Source organism: Zeus faber, assembly GCF_960531495.2.
Source record: "Zeus faber genome assembly, chromosome: 18".
Taxonomy (NCBI): domain Eukaryota; kingdom Metazoa; phylum Chordata; class Actinopteri; order Zeiformes; family Zeidae; genus Zeus; species Zeus faber.
Genome location: NC_137210.1, coordinates 29,933,818 through 29,951,254, shown reverse-complemented (window position 1 = coordinate 29,951,254; position 17,437 = coordinate 29,933,818). Strand labels below are relative to the sequence as shown.

Here is a 17,437-nt window from a genome sequence, read left to right as displayed (position 1 = left end):
TAAGAAATTAAATAATCATTTTACCTGTTATCTTTGTGCCATTCTTAGCCTCCTGAGGAACGCCAACTCCATACTCATTCTCTCCGATGACTCTGAAGTAATAGATTGCGCCTTCCTGCAGATCCTCTATTTTGTATGTCAGTGCATGGCAGTTGCTGGTCACAGACACCCAGGCCTTCTTGCTGGCTTCACGTTTCTCAACATTGTAGGCCTTCACAGCATCCCCACCATCATTCTCAGGAGCTTCCCAGGTGAGGATGGCAGAGTCCCGGGTCACTGCTGTGACTTTAACATTCACCGGTGGCCCAGGTGAGTCAAGCACTTTGACAGTCATTGGCAGAGTTGCTGTTCCCAGGGGAGACTCAAGGGTGACTGAATACTCTCCAGAGTCATTTCTTGTTGACTTTTCAATGGTCAATGAAGTACTACTTTCTGTTGATTCAATGGTTCCTCTAACCTTGAGATCAATGCCCTCTTTGGCCCATGTTACAGATGGTACAGGTTTTCCCTTGAATGGTACATTCAGAGTAAGCGCTGTGCCATGTTTGACCACAAGCGTCTTACGCATATCAATGTCAACATCAAATGATGGCTCAGCAGATCTGTCCATTGCCACAGCTGCATCTGAGTACAGGCTTCTTACACTGGTGCCAACTTTATTTACTGCTTTAACGCAGAATTCATATTCACTGTCTGTCTTGAGCCCTGGGATGGTGAACTCCATACTCTTGGTAAGAGGTATGGCCTCCACCCATCTTGCTAGCTCCTCTGGGGATTCTGGCTCCTCTTCTTCCTCCTCCTCCTCATACTCTTCATCGTCTTCGACCTCTGGCTCTGGTTTATGGATATATTCTCTGTATTCCACACTGTACCCAAGGATTGGTGCACCACCATCTGTTGTTGGTGATTTCCAGACAATAGTCACAGTGTCCTTGGTTGAGTTCACAATCTTTGGCTTGGTTGGGCGTGAAGGTACAATAAGAGCGTCCTCTGCTCTGACCGATGCCGAAGCATCACTTGAGGGACCTAAACCAGCAGCATTTTCAGCATAGACTCTAAAGTCATACTCACAGCCCCTGCGCAATTTTGTTGCTACTGTGGTGCATGCAACCACTGGTTCTCTGTTCACACGGATCCATCGCATGCCCGTCTTCTCACGGCGCTCAATCACATATCCTGTAATGGGGCTTCCTCCATCGCAGAATGGTTTGGACCAGGTAAGAGTCATTGAATCTCCAGTTACAGCAGTGACTTCAACACTAGTAGGAGCGGAGGCTAGTGTGTATGGATCTGTAATTTTGACAGCTTCACTCTCTAGGGACTCGCCGAGTCCATGCTTGTTGACAGCCAAAACCCTGAAGATGTACTCATTGTCTTTAAGCAATCCTGTAACCTTATAATATGTGACTGTTAAGTCTCCTTCAACAAGCATCCATGCGAGGCGGCTGGTCTCACGCTTCTCAACAACATAATGTGTGATATCAGCTCCACCTATCTCCTGAGGTGGGCCCCAAGACAGAGTGCACTCTTCTGCTGTCAGACCTGTGATCTGCAGAGGTCCTGCAGAGGGCCCTGGCTTATCAAGTATTACACAGTTGACTGGCATGGTGACAGTCCCAGCAATGTTCTGCAGAGTCAGGACATATTGACCAGAGTCTCTTCGAATGCAATCCTTCACAATGACAGAGGTGTTGGTGTCTGTTGAAACAATCTGAATACGGGCCCTCAGCTCAATCTCTTTTCCGTCCTTGGTCCAAGACACAACTGGAGCAGGGCGTCCAGCAAGATCAGCATTAATCTTCAGGGTCTCTCCGGCCTTCACAGCTACTGTGTCTCGGAATTTGACATCCATCATGATGCGTGGTGGATCCACATCATCTTTGATAGTGATAGAGCCGGTGTTGTCAGATGGCTCACTAAACAGTCCAGCTGCATTCTTAGCAATGACACGGAAGTCATACTGGCTGTTTTCTGTGAGGCCTGTCACATCATAATAGGTCTCTGGTACATTGGTGAAGTTGCACCTTGTCCAGCGACCTTCAGGAAGATCCCTGCGTTCGATTATGTATCCAGACACCTTGGCTCCACCGTCATACTCTGGTTTAGCCCAAGACAGGGAGACAGATGTCCTGGTAATAGCGGTTACCACAGGTGTGCCTGGGGGATCACATGGGTCTCTGGCTGCCACAGCTTCACAGGCCTTACTGCATTTACCAATACCAGCAATATTTTCAGCATAGAGTCTGTACTCATACATCATTCCCTCCTCAATGCCATTCACTTTGTATTCTGTGTCTTTGATCATGCCCCGGTTCATCTTAGTCCAGAGGATGCTAGTGCGCTCCTTTCTTTCCAGATGGTAGCCCAGAACAGTGCTGCCTCCATCATTAACAGGTTCATTCCAAGTCACAATCATGAAGGCCTTTGTGGCCAGTTTCACAATCGGAGTGGAAGGCGGACCAGGTTGCTTAAAGCTGTACTGAGCAGTGATTCCTCGTGAATCCAGACTAATACTCTTTCCATAACGGTTGACGGCATAGATACGGAACTGGTATTCTGCTCCGTGTGTCAAGCGACCAGCCTTAAAGGCAGTTCTAGCAACATTGCTTGCTACCATCTGCCATTCTTGTGAGTTTGTGTCTCTCTTCTCTACAATGTAACTGCTGATAGAGCATCCTCCGTCATAATCTGGTTGAGACCATGACAGTGTGATGCTGTCCGAAGTAACAGCATCCACCTTAACAGCCTTAGGTGGTCCGGGTTTATCAAGGACAACAACTCCAATATCTGCTGTGATTGTGCCACCTGTGTTGGCCAGGGTGATCTCATATTTGCCTACATGTTCTCTGCAAGCATCCTTGATGATAATCTTGGACGAGATTAGAGAGTTCAGGAAGGTCACTGATGATGTTTGCTTCAAAGGAAGTCCATCCTTTTTCCAGGATATAACTGGCTTAGGTCTTCCTCTCACTGGGACCTCAATAGTAAGATCACCTCCAGCTTTCACGCTGTATGTGGTAAACAGCAAGTTAACACAGGGCTCAATGGCAGTATCCTTGGCAACGACAGGAACTCCAAGATCTTTTGGCTCACTCTTTCCCTTCTCATTAATTGCAACAACTCTAAATGAGTAGGATTCATTAATAGTGAGATTGGGAATAGTTGCTTCCAGAACCTTGACTGTGCATGCAGTACCCCACTTATCACCACTTTTAGGCTTAAATTCTACATTGTAGCACATGACTTTGCTTCCGCCGTCATGAGAAGGCTTCTCCCATGCCAAAGACACACTGGTCTTTGTGACATCAATGAGTGTGACCTTGTTTGGTGGCAAAGGCACCTCAGACACTTTAACTTCTTTGGTCTCAACCATCTGTCCTTGGCCATACTCATTAACAGCACAGACTCTGAAGTAGAAGATGCCACCCTCTGGCAGCTCTTCAATCTTAAATGAGTTTGCTGTGCAGTTGCTAGTCACTGTGGTGTAGGCTTTCCTCACAGACTCTCTCTTCTCTACAATGTAGTTTGTGATTTTAGCACCACCATCAGTAAGTGGTGTATCCCAGGCAAGTGTCACAGAATCCTTCTTGAGCTCTTTGATGACAAACCTTTGTGGAGCACTGGGTGTGTCGAGAATTCTGACGGCAACAATAGCGGATTTAGTTCCACTGCTATTTGCCAAAGTCAGCGAATATTTACCACTGTCAAAGCGATTTACATTATCAATGAGAAGCATTGTGTATGAGCTGGTGGAGTCAATCACAGCACGGTCAGTGAGAACACCTTCCACCTTTTCCCACTTCACAGCAGGCTCAGGCCTTCCTCTGATTGTGACAAACAGACGCAGGGTTCCACCGGCACGGACAGACACAACCTTTCTAAGGTCAGCATCTAATTCAATTTCTGGTGCCTCCACTTTATCAGAAGTGACAACCGTTCCGTGAACATAGGCGGCCTCTCCCACTCCTTCTGAGTTGATAGCACACATGCGGAACTGGTATTCTCCACCATCTTTGAGATCTGAGATTGTGAGTTTAGTAGCCTGAATTCCAGTGGGTGGGGTGCTCATTGTCCATTCTTTTTCAGCTGGTGCCTCTGCCACTGCTGGCACTTCTGCCTCCTCGGTTTGTTCTGGTACTGGTGTATACTCCCTCATCTCAACTATGTAGCCCTTGATGTAAGCACCGCCATCCGAGTCAGGTTTGCCCCAGGACAGAGAAACAGAAGATCTATCGAAATCTGTCACCTTAGGGTGGTGTGGGGGCCCAGGTGGTGTGATGGCATCACATGCTCTGTATAACAGAGAGAGCTCACTTAGGTCTCCCATTCCAGCCTCATTATCAGCAGCCACGCGGAATTCATAAAAGTGGTCTGTCATAAGCCCTGTGACTTTGAAGTGGGTCTCAGTTAGCTTCTGCCTGTTACACTTGGTCCACCTCACTCCATCTTTGTCACGCTTCTCAAGGTGGTAGCCATCAATGTCAGCGCCCCCAGTTTGCTCTGGTGCACTCCATGAGAGTACCATGGAGTCCTTAGTGATTTGACTTGCCTCAGGAGTTCCAGGAGCACAAGGAGGCTTGTATGGATTACGTGCAATAATAGGTTCTGTCTCCAAACAATCACCGGTGCCATATTTGTTGACTGCCCTGACTCTGAAGATGTATTCATTTCCAGCCATCAAGTTAGTCATTTTATAGTTCAAAGCCTGAATGTTTGGCGCAGCCACTGTCCAGGATAACCTGCTAGTCTCTCTCTTCTCTAGGATGTAGTGAGTGATGGTAGCACCACCATCCAAAGTTGGCTCAGACCAGGAGAGGAAGCACCTATCAGCCATGACTCCAGTCACCTTGATGGGTCCAGTGGGAGGACCTGGTTTATCCAGGATCTTTACAGTGATGGGAATGGTCTTCACACCTCCCAGGTTTTTCAGGCTGAGATCATAGTGGCCGCTATCCAACTTGGTGACATCTTTAATGGTTATTGCTGCACGTTTCTGTGTATTTCTTATTTCAATACGAAGAGCCTTATCCATTTCCTTGCCCTCCTTTAGCCAGAAAACATTGGGAACTGGTTTGCCATAGATATCTGCATCAAGTAGCAGATTCTCTCCAGCGCTGACAACAATGACATCCTTATACTTGGGATCCATCGAAGCCCGTGGTGGTTCAATTTCATCTGTGGCAGTGATAGGTCCAGAGCTGTCAGATGGCTCGCTGAAGACTCCAGCTGCATTCCTGGCAATGACTCGGAATTCATACTGTTCGTTCTCTGTGAGTCCAGTGCTGGTGTATTCAGTCTCGATGATATTGGTGAAGTTAGCTCTTACCCAACGTCCCTCAGGGGAGGCAAGATCCTTCCTCTCCACCACATACCCATTGATTTTGCTGCCACCATCATATTGTGGCTTGGTCCACTGAATCTTAAGAAGATTCTTAGAAATAGTGACAGCTTCAGGGGCACCAGGAGGATCACAAGGGTCACGAGCAACAAAAGATTCTGAAACTTTGCTACATCTGCCGATGCCAACAATATTTTCAGCATAGACCCTGAATTCATATCCAATACCCTCCTCAAGGTTGCACATCTTAAATTGAGTATCAGCAATGAGAGTCTTGTTGAGTTTGTTCCATAGAATGCTGCTTCTCTCCTTACTCTCCAGATGGTAGCCAATAACTGAGCTGCCACCTTCATTAACAGGCTCATTCCATTCGATGATCATCATTTCCTTGGTTGCAGACTTTACATATGGTGTTCCTGGAGGTCCAGGTGGTTTGTATGGATACTGGACTACAATGGCCTTGGAATCCAAAGGCACGCCCTTTCCATACCTGTTTTCAGCAATGATTCTGAACTGGTACTCAGCACCAGTCTTCAACTTGGTAATCTTGCAAGCTGTCCTAGCAAGCTGCCCAGTAACTGTTTGCCATGTTGTGGTGGTGGTGTCTCTCTTTTCAATTATGTAATTCTTCACCTGGCATCCACCTGTGTACTCTGGAGGCTCCCATGAGAGATGGACAAAGGTGTTGCTCACCTCAATAACTTTGACTGGACCTGTTGGCGGGCCAGGCTTGTCAAGAATAACGATGCCGACCTCCTCAGTGATCGTACCAGCAGCGTTAACTGCTGTAATGGAATATTTTCCAAAGTCTTCCTTGCATGCCTCAATTATTTGGAGAGCAGTTGTTGTAAGAGTATTAATCACATTGACTCTAGATGTTACTTTTAGAGACTGACCTTCTTTGGTCCAGCTCACTCTAGGTTTGGGTCTGCCAAGCACAGGGAACTCGATTTTAAGATCTTTTCCAGCTAATACACTGTACGTGTTAAATTGCATCTTAATGCTGGGTTCTATCGTCATGTCACTGGCAATGACAGGTGCAGCAAGTGGCTTGGGCTCACTCTTTCCTTTTTCATTGTGTGCAATGATACGGAATAGGTATTCCGTTCCAGCAGTCAGGCCTGTGACTGTGCCTTCGCAGGTCTTTGTGTTTGTTGCAACACCCCACTTGTCTGTTCCCTTAGGCTGCATCTCAATCAAGTAGCCAGCAATCCTACTGCCTCCATCATGTTCAGGTTTCTCCCAAGTAAGAGATACACTCACCTTAGTGACATCAGCGAGGAAGACCTTTCCAACTGGCAGAGGCACTTCAGAGGCCTTGGAGGCTGTTTTTGTTTCAACAGCCTGGCCAATGCCATAGTCATTTTCAGCCATTACTCTGAAATAGTACATAGCACCCTCAATCAGGTTTTCAACCTTGAATGTTGTCTTGGAGCATTTGGTAGAAATATTGGTATATGCTTTCCTGGTTGATTCACGTTTGTCAATGACATAGTTCTTAATCTTAGAACCACCATCAATCAGCGGTGCATCCCAGACAAGAATTACAGAATCTTTCTTGATCTCTTTGACAACAAGGTTAAGAGGGGCTCCAGGTGTATCCAGGACTTTCACAACAACAAATTCAGACACCGAGCCACTGCTGTTGGTCAGTGTCAGAGTGTATTTTCCTGAGTCGCCCCTATCGCATGAGTCAATGGACAACTGGGTGTTATTCAGAGCTTTCTCAACCGCTGCCTTCTCAGTCAGGTCACCATCATCTTTAGTCCACTTTATATCAGGAGTGGGTCTGCCCTTGAATGGAATATTAATTCTGACAGATCCTCCAGCCTTCATGATGATTCCTTTCCTCAGCTCCGAGTCCAGATGGATCTGTGGTTGGTCTACCCTCTCCTCTGGCTTAGCTGTTCCTGAGATCGCAGCTGGTTCACCAACGCCAAGTTTGTTGAGGGCACACACCTGGATCTTGTATTCTTGACCCTCTGTAAGTTTTGTAATTTCATATTTGTTGACGCGGAGGCCAGTAGGTGGAGTGACCATGGTCCATTCCTCTTCCTCAGCCTTGCAGACCTCCACTATGTATCCCTGGATCATGCTTCCGCCATCAGCCAGAGGCTTGCCCCATGACAATGTGATGGAGGTCTTTGTTGAGTCTATCACATTCACATACGATGGTGCACCAGGCTTATACTTGGGATCACAAGCCTTATAGTATGAGGTTGGCAGACTTGGCTCACCCACTCCAGCGCCATTTTCAGCAGCTACCCTGAACTCATACTCATGGCCATTGGCAAGGCCTGTCACTCTAAAGGAAAGATCAGTCACCTTCTGTCTGTTGCATCTTGTCCATCTGATTCCAGCCCTGTCCTTCTTTTCAATGATGTAGTTGGTGATTTCAGTGCCACCATCAGTCTCAGGGGCAGACCAGGTGATGGTCATGCCATCGTGGGCAATGTTGGAGACATCTTCAACGTGAGGTGCACCGGGGGGAACAAAGGGAGTCTTCATGATCACTCCACCAGACTCCAAGGGCTCACTGCTACCATAGCTGTTGACAGCCATGACACGGAACATGTACTCATTGCCATCCAGTAGTTTTGTGACTTTGAAACATGTGGTATCACAGCTGTTCGAGACAACAGTCCAAGCCAGACGGCTGGTCTCTCTTCTTTCTATCAGGTAGTGTGTAATTGTGCTTCCTCCATCGTGAAGAGGAGCCCGCCATGCCAATGTACATCTATCTTCAGAAACTCCAGTGATGTGGAGAGGTCCTTCACATGGGCTAGGCCTGTCCAGGACTACAACCTTGAATGGAACAGTCACTGTGCCAGCTACATTTGTCAATTGGAGATTGTAAATTCCACCATCAACTCGGACAGAATCTTTCATAATAATCAGGGCGTGGTTTTCTGTGTTTTTGATTTCCAACCGAAGTGTATTCTCAACAGGCTTTTCATCCTTGAACCACTGAATTGTGGGCATTGGCTTGCCATGAACGTCAGCATCCAGCTTAAATGTCTCCCGAGCATTAACGACAATCGTCTTTGTAAACGCGGGGTCAATAGAGAATTTTGGGGGTTCCACTTCATCACTTGCAATTATTGGTCCACTGTTGTAGGATGGCTTGCTCATAGTGCCAACTGCATTCTTGGCAATTACTCTGAAGTCATACTGTGCATTTTCAGTCAGGCCAGTAACAGTGAACTGTGTCTCAATTACATTCGTGAAGTTGGCTCTTATCCAGCGACCTTCTGGCAAGTCCCGTTTCTCCACCATGTAGCCAGTAATATTACTGCCGCCGTCATACTCAGGCTTGGTCCACTGAATGACAATGGTGTCTTTGGTGACGTGGATGGCCTCTGGGGTGCCAGGAGGATCACATGGGTCACGGGCAACACAGCCCTCTGAAATCTTGCTGCACCTGCCAATGCCAACAATGTTTTCAGCATAGACCCTGTATTCATACTCAATACCTTCTTCTAAAGGATAGCTCTTGAAATTAGTCTCATGCATAAGTGTCTTGTTGATCTTAATCCAGAGTATACTATTTCTCTCCTTCCTTTCAAGATGATAGCCAATGACAGAGCTGCCTCCATCTGAGACAGGCTCATGCCACTGAACAATCTGGTGGTCCTTGGAGAGAGAGGAGATAAAGGGGGTACCTGGTGGACCTGGCTCTCTGTATGGATACTGAGCAACAACAGCAGATGAATCAAGACCGTAACTCTTGCCATAGCGGTTCTGAGCAATGATTTTGAACTGATATTCAGCTCCAGTCTTGAGTCTAGTTACTTTTATTGTGGTTCTTGCACAGTTAATGCTAACGTTCTCCCATGTTGCTGTCGTCGTGTCTCTCTTCTGAACAATGTAGTTGGAGATTTGGCAGCCGCCATTGTGCTTTGGAGGATCCCATGAAATAGTAACACTCTGTGTAGTAATTTCATCAAATCTTACAGGGCCAGATGGAGCACCTGGCTTATCAAGAACAATGATCACTACTGCTGTGTGCTTCTTTCCAGATGAGTTAGCAACATTGATGCTATACATGCCACCGTCATCTCCTGCTGCCTCCTTGATGCTCAGAGTTGTGAGATTTAGTGTGTTGATAATATTGACTCTGGTAGTAAACTTTAGAGGAGCGCCGTCTTTAGACCAAGTCACTGTTGGTTTAGGACGTCCAAAGATGGGGATGTCAACATTCAGGTCTTTACCCACCTTCACACTGTAACTAGTGAATGCTGGTCTAACATCGGGCTCAAAGACTAAGTTCTTTGCCATCACTGGGCTGGCCAGGACTTTAGGATCGCTCTTTCCCTTATCGTTAATAGCTGTGACTCTGAATAGATACTCCTCCCCCTGGTTCAGGTTGGAAACGGTAGCCTCCATTGTCTTGAAGGTGTTAACGCCAGACCATTTCTCCTGGCCCTTAAGTTGCACCTCAAGCAGGTACTGCATCACTCTGCTTCCACCATCATACTCAGGCTTCTCCCAGGCTAGGGAAATGCTATTTTTGGTTTGGTCTGTAACACTCAGGTTCTTTGGGGACTGAGGCACCTCAGATACCTTTAGAGGATCAGCAGTTGCTGCAGGCATGCCTCTGCCATGTGCATTCTCAGCAAGGACTCTGAAATAATAACTGCAGCCCTCCTGAAGTGGCTCAATCTTCCACAAGAGTTCGTGACAATTTGTTACAACAGCTGCATATGTTTTGCGCGTGCTCTCCCTCTTTTCAACAATGTAATTTTTGATCTTAGCACCACCGTCCAGAAGGGGTGCTTCCCATGTCAGTGTAACTGACTGGTTTGTGATTTCCTTTACCTTTAGGTTGACGGGGGCACTTGGTGTGTCAAGAACACGAACCACAACAAATGCAGATTTAGCACCACTGGAGTTTTCTGCAGTGACAGTATATTTTCCGCTGTCAAATCGGCTCATTTTGTCAACAACAAGGGAGGTGTAACTGCTTGTCACCTCAACCTGAGCAGTTTCTTTGAGGGCAGCTTCATCTTTGTCCCATTTGATGATGGGGGTGGGCCTTCCTCTGATGGGAATGAACAGCCTAAGTGAGGCTCCAGCCCTAATGCTTACAATTTTTCTCAGCTCTGGGTCAATGTCAAGGTCTGGCTCCTCAGCCCTTTCCTGGGCAATAACAGCACCAGAGACATCAGCATGCTCACCAACACCAACTTTGTTAATGGCACACACTCTAAATTTGTAAGCTTGATTTTCCTTCAGGTTTACAACTTCAAACTTGGTCTTTTTGATGCCTGTTGGTGGTGTGCACATTGTCCATTCCTTAGCAGGTGCATCTGCGACAGGTGTCTCTTCAGCTGGTGCCTCTGTGGGGGCTTCAGCTGGAGCTTCAGCAGGGGCTGCAGCTGAATCTTCCTGAGTGGCTGTGGTAGTGCAGCACTCAACAATGTAACCCTGAATCTCACAGCCACCATCGTAGATTGGCTTTCCCCATGACAGGAAGACTGATGTTTTGCTTGTGTCAGTGACTTTGGGATGATGTGGTGGGCCCGGCCTGAAAACCGGGTCCAGAGCTTTGTAGAAGACGGTCGGGGAGCTTGGCTCACCCACACCAACAACATTCTCAGCTGTAACTCTGAATTCATAACTATGACTTTCCAGTAGTCCGGGGACTTTGAATGTCAAGTCTGTGACTGTCTTCCTATTGCATCTGGTCCACCTGACACCCTCCTTGTCATGTTTCTCAATTATATACCCAGTGATGGGACTACCTCCTTCATCAGAGGGGGCTTCCCAGGTGAGCACCATTGAATTCTTTTTAATATCTGAGATCTCCAGGCCTTTGGGTGATCCAGGAGGAAGGTATGGATCTTTAATTAAAACAGCAGCGGAAACAAGGGCTGCACCTACTCCAAATTGGTTGACAGCATGGACTCTGAAGATATACTCATTTCCTTCCAGGAGCTTGGTTATATTCAGGCAAGTATTCTCCACTTTTGGTTCAACAACAGTCCAGACCAGCCTGCTTGTCTCTCTCCTCTCCACAATGTAGTGAGATATCTTGCTGCCACCATCTCGTAGCGGCGGTTTCCAAGCTAGGCAACATCTATCGTTAGCAATTCCTGTGACAACCAGAGGTCCCTGAATTTCTCCAGGTTTATCGAGAACAACCACGTTCACCTGGACAGACTTCTCTCCGCCTGGATTTTTCAGCAGCAGTGTGTACTGGCCTCCATCAGCAAGTTTAGCTTCCCTGACAGTGATGTAGGCCCGTGTGGTTGTGTTCTTAATCTCTCTATGAATGGTATTTCCAAGCTCTTGTTCTACCTTCATCCAGTGAATAGAAGGAGATGGTTTTCCGTGAACATCAGCGTCAATCTTAAAGTTATCTCCAGCACTTACAACAACAGTTTGCGTGTATTCAGGGTCGATGCTGATTCGTGGTGGCTCGATCTCATCCTTGGCAGTGATGGGACCAGTACTGTAGGAGGGGCCACTGAACACTCCGGCAGCATTTCTTGCAATAACTCTGAACTCATACTGCTGGTCCTCCACAAGGCCTGTTGCAAGGTATTCAGTCTCAATTACATTCGTGAAGTTAGCCTTGAGCCAGCGGCCCTCCGGTAGCTCCTTCTTCTCTACTACATAGCCTGTAACCTTTGCACCACCGTCGTACTCAGGCTTGGTCCAGACAATTGTTACTGAGTTCTTAGTAATCTTGGTGGCCTCAGGGGTGCCAGGAGGATCACAAGGATCTCTAGCAATGCAACCCTCAGATACTTTGCTAGCTTTGCCTATCCCGACGATGTTTTCTGCATAAACACGGTATTCATATTCCATTCCTGCTTCCAGGCCAGTCGTCTTAAAGGTTTGGTCAGTAAGTAGAGACTTGTTGAGTTTCACCCAAAGGATGCTATTTCTTTCCTTTCGATCAAGATGGTATCCCATAATAGTGCTTCCACCGTCATTTACAGGCTCATTCCATACCACGACCATGCTGTCCTTAGTTGCGGCAGCTATGGAAGGTGTTCCTGGTGGTCCTGGGAGCTTGTATGGATACTGGGCAACAACACATTCTGAGACCAGGGCTGGACCCTTCCCATATCTGTTCTCGGCTGTGATTCTAAACTGATACTCAGAGCCAGTCTTAAGTCTTCCAGCCTTGATCTTACTTCTTGCTAGGTTAGAAGATACCACCATCCAGCTGGTGGTGGATGTGTCTCTCCTCTCTACAATGTAGTTGTTGATTGTACAGCCGCCAGTATATTCCGGTGGACTCCAGGAGATTGTTACACTGTCAGCAGTGACCTCCTCTACCTTAACTGGACCACCTGGCTGACCTGGTTTGTCCAGTACAACAATGCCAATTTCTGCTGTCGTCTCTCCAGCTGTGTTGCTGAGAGTGATCAGGTAATGGCCAACATCATCTTTAGCAGCCTCCTTAATCTTGAGGTTTAGCATTGTATCTGTGGCATTAAAGTTCACCCTGGTGGTTCTCTTCATTGGCTGACCATCTTTTACCCAGGAGACTGCTGCTTTAGGGCGAGCAACATATGGAACTTCCACTGTAAGGTCTTCACCTGCAAGCACACTAAATGTATTGAACAACAGCTTGACAGCTGGTGCGATTACAAGGTCCTTGACAATCACAGGCACGCCAATTTGGCGTGGGTCACTGGTTCCCTTCTCATTTCTGGCTGCTACACGGAACATGTATTCTTCTCCTGCATTGAGTCCACTGATGGTGGCTTCTGTTTCTTTCACTATCATAGACTGGCTCCACTTATCAACACCCTTGGGCTGAATCTCAACAACATAGCATCCCACTCTGCTGCCCCCATCATGCTCTGGTTTCTCCCAGGACAGGGTGACACTGTTCTTTGTGACATCCTTGAGCATTACTTTGCCTGGTGGCTGTGGTTTCTCAGACACCTTGACAGATTCACCTGTCTCAATTGGCAATCCAATGCCATATTCATTCTCAGCTAAAACTCGGAAGTAGTAGTTGCATCCTTCCTGGAGCTGGTCAATTGTGAAAGTGTTGTGATGGCAATTAGCCTTGACTGTGGCATAGGCTTTTCTTGTGGACTCACGTTTTTCAACAATGTAGTTTTTAATCTTTACTCCTCCGTCATTTACTGGAGGATCCCAAATGAGTGTAACTGACTCCCTTGTGACTGCATTAATCTTTAAATTCTGTGGAGCACTTGGTGTATCAAGCACCCTCACTTGGACTGTGACGGTCTTCGATCCAGAGCTATTCTCAACAGTGAGGTTATATTTTCCACTGTCAAACCGGTTGACGTTTTCAATTACGAGTGACGTGTAAGATGTTGTGCTGTCAATGGTGGCCCTCTCAACAGGCTCGCCATCTTCTTTAGTCCATTTCGCTTCAGGTGATGGTCGTCCTCTTATGGGCACAAACAGTCTCAGGGAGCAGCAAGCTCTGAGGCTCACAACCTTGCGGAGCTCAGCATCTAGGTCGATCTCAGGTGGGAGGAGCCTATCCTCAGCCTTGGGGTTACCAGGTACAGAGGCTGCCTCTCCAATTCCTTCACTGTTCACAGCAGAGATGTTAATCATGTACTCCTGGTTTTCCTTCAAGTTGAGAATGGTGAATGAGGTGGCAAGGAGTCCTTCTTTTGGTGTTACAATGGTCCATTCCTCATCTTCCTCCTTCTCTGATGGGATGCAGGTTTCCACAATATAACCAGTGATGTCTGAGCCACCATCATACACAGGCTTGTTCCAGGCTATGGTGATAGAGGATTTGGTTGTGTCCAAGATTCTGGGATTGCATGGAGGCCCGGCCTGGTACAGTGTGTCAGTAGCCTTATAGTATGGACTAGATGGGCTTGGGGCACTCAACCCTGCAGCGTTCTCAGCAATGACCCTAAACTCATATTCATGTCCTACAAGAAGGCCTGCTGCTTTAAACTGCAGGTCTTTTACCTTCTTCTTGTTACATTTGACCCAGCGCAGGCCAATTTTATCTTTCCTTTCAATGTTGTAGTGGGTAATGGGGCTACCTCCGTCACTTTTAGGAGCCTGCCACATCACAAACATTGAATCCTTAGTAATAGCCGTCACTTCAGGATTCTGTGGCGGATCTGGAGGTACATATGGGTTGTCAGCGATAGTGGGCTCTGAATCAAGTGGTTCTCCAAGTCCATATTTGTTTACTGCCATAACTCTGAAGATATATTCATTTTCTTTAAGCAGCTTAGTCACTTTGAATTGTGTGACCTGAAGGTCTGCAGCCACGTTGATCCATGCCAGTCTGCTGGACTCACGTTTCTCAATAACATAACCGTCAATCTTGGCACCACCATCGTCAGCAGGCGGTGTCCAGGTCAGTACACAGTTGTCAGCTGTGATATCAGAAACCTTGAGAGGCCCACCGGGTGGTCCAGGTCTGTCAAGTACCTTGACGTTAAAGATATGTTTAGCAAATCCACCTGCATTAGTTGCAGTTAAGACAAACTCTCCTCCATCTGTTCTGACAGAGTCCTTGTTGATCAGGGTGGTTGTCAGGTCAGTATATTTAACCTCTAGTTTCTTTGTGCTTTCAATCTCCTTTCCATTCTTGGTCCAAACCATGGATGGAATTGGTTGACCTGCTATGTCAGCGTCAAGCTTGAAGTTCTCCCCTGCCTTCAGAAGAACAACATCTTTGAAGATGGCATCAACCATAATACGTGGTTCAATTATGTCATCTTTGCAGGTTATTGGATCTGAAGGCTCAGATGGCATGCTCACTGCACCGGCCGAGTTTCTTGCCATGACACGGAACTCATAGGCAGCATCCTGTGTGAGTCCACTAACTGTGAATGTGGTCTCAATGATGTTGGTGAAGTTTGCTCTGATCCAGCGACCAGCAGGCAGGTCTCTCTTCTCCACTGTGTAGCCTGTGATCTTGAAGCCACCATCATACTCAGGCTTTGTCCACTGAATAGTGATGACGTTCTTGTTGATGAAAATAGGCACAGGCTGACCTGGTGGGTCTACAGGGTCCAGGGCCAGCATTGCCTCTGAGGCCTTGCTGGGCTTACCAATTCCAGCCATGTTCTCAGCCATGACACGGAACTCATAGGCAACGCCATCTTCGAGACCAGCAGACTTGAAAATGTTTCCTATGACCATAGATTTGCTGGCCTTCTGCCACATGATACTGCTCCTCTCTTTTCTCTCCACGTGATATCCAATGATCTCGTTTCCACCATCAACCACAGGCTCATTCCACCCAATTGTCATTGTGTCCTTGGTAAAGGCAACAACTTTAGGGGTACCAGGAGGTCCAGGAACCTTGAACGGATAAGCAGCCACCACTGCCTCTGATGTAATTGGTGGCCCAGCACCATATCTGTTCTTAGCCTTCACTCTGAATTGGTATTCTGATCCAGTGATCAGTCGAATGGCTTTGAACATGGTACGGATGACAGTGGAAGACAGCTCAGTCCACGTCTGCGTAGTTGTGTCCCTGATCTCAACTACATAGTTATTGATCGGAACACCTCCGTCATTCTCTGGAGTGTCCCATGCAAAGACACAGTATGTACGGGATATTTCCACAATTTTTATTGGCCCTTTGGGTGGACCAGGAACATCGTGGACTTTGACAAAGATGTTATCTGACACAGATCCAATGATGTTCTTTGCTGTCATAGTGTAAGTGCCACTGTCGGCTCTAGAGCATTCATTAATGGTCAAGGTAACAGTAGCAGCAGTGGTCTCCACATTGGTTCTTTGTGTGAGCTTGAGTGTTCCACCATCCTTCTGCCAGGAGACCGTTGGTCTAGGGCGTCCCATGACTGGAATCTCAACCTTGACGTCATCACCTGCCTTGACAATGACAGTTTTTTGGCACACACCACGCAGGTCAAACTCAGGCAGGGAAGTGGAGTCTTTGATGACAATGGGCTTGCTGTCACGGGGAGCGCTTCTGCCAGAGTGGTTAACGGCCATGACGCGGAAGATGTACTCCTCTTTCTCATTGAGATTCTTCACTGTGAAATCCATTGTCTTGACTGTAGTCACATGGGACCACTGATCAGTTCCCTTCTTCTGAGCTTCAAGGACATATCCAGTGACTCTGCTTCCTCCGTCGTGCTTGGGTTTGGTCCATGCCAAACTAACAGAGTTTTTAGTGACATCAGTAGGAATGATACTTTCTGGAGGGGTAGGGGCCTGGGAGGCACGAATTGGATCAGAAGTCTCCACTGCCTCACCAATGCCGTACTCATTCTCTGCAGACACTCTGAAATAGTACTCACAGCCCTCACCTAACTCAGGAATCTTTACTGAAGTGGTTGGGCAGTTTGTAATAATGGTAGCATAAGCCTTGCGAGTTGATTCTCTCTTTTCAACAATGTAGTTGGTGATCTTGGCTCCACCATCAATGAGAGGCATCTCCCACTGAAGAGTGATGCTCTCTTTGTCAATCTTAATTGGTTTGAGATTAAGTGGTGGTCCGGGTGTGTCCAGAACCCTGACATTGACAGTAGCACTCTTCTTTCCTGCTGAGTTCTCCAAGGTCAGCTCATATTTTCCTGCATCAATTCTTGAGCTGTCAGGGATGAGCAGCATAGTAAATGACTCTGTGCTGTCAATTACAGCACGTGGAACAGGACCTTCTTCCTTGGTCCATGTCACAGAGGGAGTAGGACGCCCCTTGATTGGAACAAAGAGGCGGATGGAGCAGCCGGCCCTAACAACCAGAGTCCTCCTCAGCTCAACATCAAGCTCCAAATCAGGCTCTGCTGCACGCTCCACAATCTCAAAAAGTTCCTGAGTCTCGGCAGGTTCCCCAGCTCCCTCAGCATTCACAGCACTGATTCTGAAGTGATAGTTGGCTCCGGTTTCCAGCGCAGGAACAACAAACTGAGTAATCCTGAGGAGAGAGGATGGTGTGTCCTTCACCCAGGCCTCTGTTCCTTCCTTCTTGTGTTCAATCACGTATCCAGTGACTTCCAGTCCACCATCCTCCAAGGGTTTGCCCCAGTTCAGAGTGGCGGTGGTTTTGGTTGTGTCTGTGACTCTGGGGTTGACTGGAGGTCCAGGCACATCTGAAAAACACAGAACATATTAACAAAGTTGATAAACTAATGTTTGTGTTCCTTTCTGTTT

The 17,437-nt window shown here is 47.3% G+C and overlaps 1 protein-coding gene across 1 annotated transcript in view; it reads right to left on the bottom strand.

Moving 5' to 3' along the window:
• The window catches only part of LOC307244003 (titin-like), a gene marked incomplete at its 5' end in the record, with an annotated part of 164,899 nt that overhangs the window by 29,169 nt on the left and 118,293 nt on the right, over positions 1 to 17,437 (bottom strand). The window contains one exon of the mRNA XM_080018975.1: positions 25 to 17,376. Coding sequence (XP_079875101.1) covers positions 25 to 17,376 — 17,352 coding nt within the window. The remainder of the gene's footprint in view (positions 1 to 24; positions 17,377 to 17,437) is intronic.